The sequence below is a fragment of the Drosophila miranda genome (genome assembly GCF_003369915.1).
Source record: "Drosophila miranda strain MSH22 chromosome Y unlocalized genomic scaffold, D.miranda_PacBio2.1 Contig_Y2_pilon, whole genome shotgun sequence".
Lineage (NCBI taxonomy): Eukaryota > Metazoa > Arthropoda > Insecta > Diptera > Drosophilidae > Drosophila > Drosophila miranda.
The window spans coordinates 8455639-8459469 of NW_022881614.1; the positions used below are offsets into that span (position 1 = coordinate 8455639).

Here is a 3831-nt window from a genome sequence, read left to right on the forward strand (position 1 = left end):
ACCTTTTTTTACAATAAATACAATAAAAGCAAGGATTAAAAACTATCCAATCTTGTAGAAAATTTATTCATCAACAGGATAAAACTATGTGGGCATTGCTGAGAGATTTAGTTAGTCAGCAGTATTCAAGGGAATATAAAAATTGAGCAATTTCCTTTTTCGTTTGTTTTGACATACCTATTTCGCTACTTGTTTTTTGTTTGACTTATCTCGCTAAAACCTCTTTTTACGCAAAATCCAATAAAAGCAAGTATTAAGAATAAGCCAGTTAAGTAAAAAGTTGATTGATAAAGCGTATAAAATTATGTGGGCATGGCTAAATGTTCTATAGAAATAGAAATAGAAATAAATCTTGAATTCGTCAGTATATTTACGGTATATTTTTAAAATGAGGCGGTATACTGTTCTGAGGGTCATACTGTAGAAATACTGGTTTTCGCCGCGCTCCCATGGTATTTTTGTCAATTTTATCAATCTATTAATTTAATTTTCAATGCTATATAGAAATCCAATAAAAGCAAGTATTTCGAATAGGCCAATCATGTATAGAATTGATTCATCAATCGTACTAAATTGAGTGGGCATGGCTAAATGTTCTATATAGATAGTATTATTCAATGGAACAAAGAACTGGTCGTTTTTTGAATCGAATTTGAGTTCGCCACAGTTCGCTTTAGCAACAATGAGTCCTATTCCATACACACTGTTGCGGCAACATTTCCTTGAAAACCGTATTTTAGTCAAAATAAAATACATGAAGGTAATAAAAAGAAGCAATCTTGTAAAAAATGTATTTATCTATGGGATAAAGCTAAGTGGGCATCTATATAGCTTGAAATATAGGCAACACCCGATTCGCCGCAGTTTCGCTTTTGCAATAATGAGTCTCATTCCATACACAAACATGTTGCTAATTCCATGCACACATAACCTGGGGGAAATTGGATGTTATAGATTTGTGAATATGTTTGTCTTCCAAGGCTCAGTAGGTATCAGGATCGAGATAAATATATACAAGATACTAATAATACACATGAATAAGTCAAAAACATATCAATTTGAGAAAAGGTCTTAATAAATTGCGGTTGATCTACATATAAAATTAACGAAATAGGGTGCACAAAGGCCTATACACGTATCATGTCTTCAAATACTAGCAACATTGCGACTGTTTTTTTTGTTGAACTATTTTGTTTAAACCTTGTTTTAGTCAAAATACAATAAAAGCAAGGACTAAAAACTAACCAATTGTGTAGAAAATGTATTCATCAATGAGCTAAAATTATGTGGGCACGGCTAAATGTTCTATATAGCTGGTAATATTCGACGGAATATCAAAAACGAGGAATATATAAAATAGAACTTGAATTCGTCAGTATATTTACGGTATATTTTTAAAATGAGACGGTTTATTTTGGTATATTTCTAAGAGTCCGACCGTATATTTGATCGATAAGTTCACGGTAACACTGATAAGGTAAATAAATATTTCGTAAATTAATAGATCCGATTTATGTAAATCTGGAGAGATTCAAGTCCCTGCTACTGCTGAAGTGAACGCCGGATTGTCCTCTCCCCGTGCGCTGCAGGCTGTGCTGCTTGGCGTGGTGGAGATAGTGGGCGTAAAAGTGGGTCCAACTGCTGCTAATAGATAATAAACTAATAAACACAGATTTGTGACAACGAATCCAAAGGCCAAACTGACCAATCAGTCAAACAAAAAACCACGGAACATGTAAGTAAGGTTGAAAATGTTCGTAAAAATTTATACTTACCACCTCATTGTATACAGGGGCAAACACAGAACTGCGCAGCAAGATGCCATATTCATCGCATTTATGGAGAGACACCCAATGATAGCCAAAAACTACCTCAAGGGTGATAAGCTGGCAGCTGAAGCCGCCTGGAAGCGGCTTTCAAAGGAGTTAAATAGCGTGGGTCCGCCTGTCAAAGAAGTTTGTGAGTGGAAAAGAGTAAGTGCCGAGCAATTGCGCTATGTTCCGTCATCTCACTTGGCTCTTGATAGGTATGGAAAGACTGGAAAAGCTGCATTCGTAAAAAGATTAACAATAACAGGCTGGAAGATTCAAATGCCTGCGGCAAAGGCTCGCTGTATCAGGATACACTCCCTGCTCTAGAGGATGCAGTGGCCGTGATCTGTGACTTGTATGATAAGCCCGACAGAGTAGTCGAATCTCGTCCAAAGGCACGTCCTGAAATTTCCAACCGTTTGCAACTGCAGGACATCAAGACCGACCACGACGAGGTCACAGCCACAGATGACGGTAAGACAAAAATATCAAGCCGCAAAAAATGTATGTACTATTTTTTTTTATGTAAAGATGATGAGGAAGAAGATGACTGCTCCAGCCGGATCAATGACAGACATATGGGCGTGAATTTGGAGCGCACTAGCACTTCGCAAACTCCATCTGCCAAAAAGCGCAAGCTGGTTCAAAAAGATGTAAATGAATTAGAAATTGAACACGAGAGCACGGTGCTGATGCTAATGGACATTGCAAAGGAGCTGCGGGACATGAATAGACAAACTCGCTTGAACGCCCAGCGCACAGAAGCCAATACGGACGCGCTTTTGGCTCTAGGCACACAGATCTCAGACCTAATGCAGCAACAGCTCAAGGAGCGCAAGCGTCTTAGTGCTATAATGGAGAAATTTGTTCTCAAAATCGAAACAACCGACTAACTAGTTCCACTATTTTAATTATGGTTTGCTAAAGAAAATATTGAAAGTGTCCCTCAAGACCTAATGTTTGACCAGGAAAGAAAGATCTGTCCACTTTTTCAAACATTTAAGATTATTATAATTAATGTAAACTAGGCGCATAATGGGGAACCATGGGCATTTTTGAGAGATGTGAAACGTCGATTGGCCAAACGATAAAATAAACAATTTGTCTGCTTTGGCAAATATTTTGATACTCAACAGACACGCAGTTGGTTTTGGCGGGAACCTTTTGAATTGAATTTTCTTGTCAAAATTGTGTAGTGTACTGTTTTTTAATCCCAATATCGTTTCTGGGTCTTTCGTTCAACGGTTTCCGGGTCAGAGGCTCACGAATACAATTATTGATGAGCATATGAATGGGAAAATTATGCATTAATGACTATGAACTATACAATTCTTAAATAAGCTGCTTTTATAGTATTGCTAGTTAGGCTTGCAAAATGAAATAAAGTTCATATATATATAGTTGCACATATATAATTTAAGCGCATTAACATAAATATGAGCCTCTATATGTCACGATTTTACTATTTTTAAATATATTTAATTCTATAATTTATTTTAAACACCATGTCTAGCTCACACACCTTGCAAATTTGTATGCTTTTTGTAGTATTTTCCAGTATTTTTCAAGACGCGCTTTGGAGTCACCCTCTTGTCCAATGCAGCAATGTACAAATTTTAATTTTATAAGCAATAAAATAAAAGGTGTCCTTAGAATTAACCAATCTTGTTGAGAGTAGATTCATCAATCGGATACAATTATTTTTCCAAGGAAGGGGGTCCCAGCTGGCTAGTAATATTGAACCGAATATAGAAAACGAGGAGTATGATGGAGTTTGGTATATTATTGGTATTTTTTGAAACTGTGAAGTGTATTTCGGTATATTTCTGAGCAAGCCAGCTGGCGCAGATTTCATTTTTATACCCGATACTCAAAATGAGTATTGGGGTATATTAGATTTGTGGTAAAAGTGGATTTGTGTAACGTCCAGAAGGAATCGTTTCCGACCCCATAAAGTATATATATTCTTGATCAGCATCAATAGCCGAGTCGATTGAGCCATGTCTGTCTGTCCGTCTGT

General features: G+C 36.6%; 1 protein-coding gene across 2 annotated transcripts; it reads left to right on the forward strand.

Annotated features, from left to right (window-relative positions):
* The first annotated feature begins 1458 nt into the window (after positions 1–1458).
* LOC117194063 lies at positions 1459–3209 on the forward strand. 2 transcript variants are annotated; one of them, XM_033398707.1, is made up of 5 exons: positions 1459–1477; positions 1528–1735; positions 1793–1973; positions 2027–2285; positions 2343–3209. In XM_033398707.1, coding segments are annotated over exons 2-5 (804 nt in total). In that variant the 5' UTR covers positions 1459–1477; positions 1528–1733; the 3' UTR covers positions 2705–3209. The 2 variants fall into 2 exon arrangements, with proteins under 2 accessions (XP_033254598.1, XP_033254597.1); XM_033398706.1 differs by lacking the exon at positions 1459–1477 and having other exon boundaries at positions 1505–1735.
* Positions 3210–3831: the final 622 nt, after the last annotated feature.

Bases quoted from the DNA above. Each gene is read 5' to 3' on its own strand.
- LOC117194063 (XM_033398707.1), top strand. The intron at 1,974-2,026 runs GTAAGTGCCGAG...GGCTCTTGATAG, and splicing joins AAGTTTGTGAGTGGAAAAGA to GTATGGAAAGACTGGAAAAG. The intron at 2,286-2,342 runs GTAAGACAAAAA...TTTTATGTAAAG, and splicing joins GGTCACAGCCACAGATGACG to ATGATGAGGAAGAAGATGAC.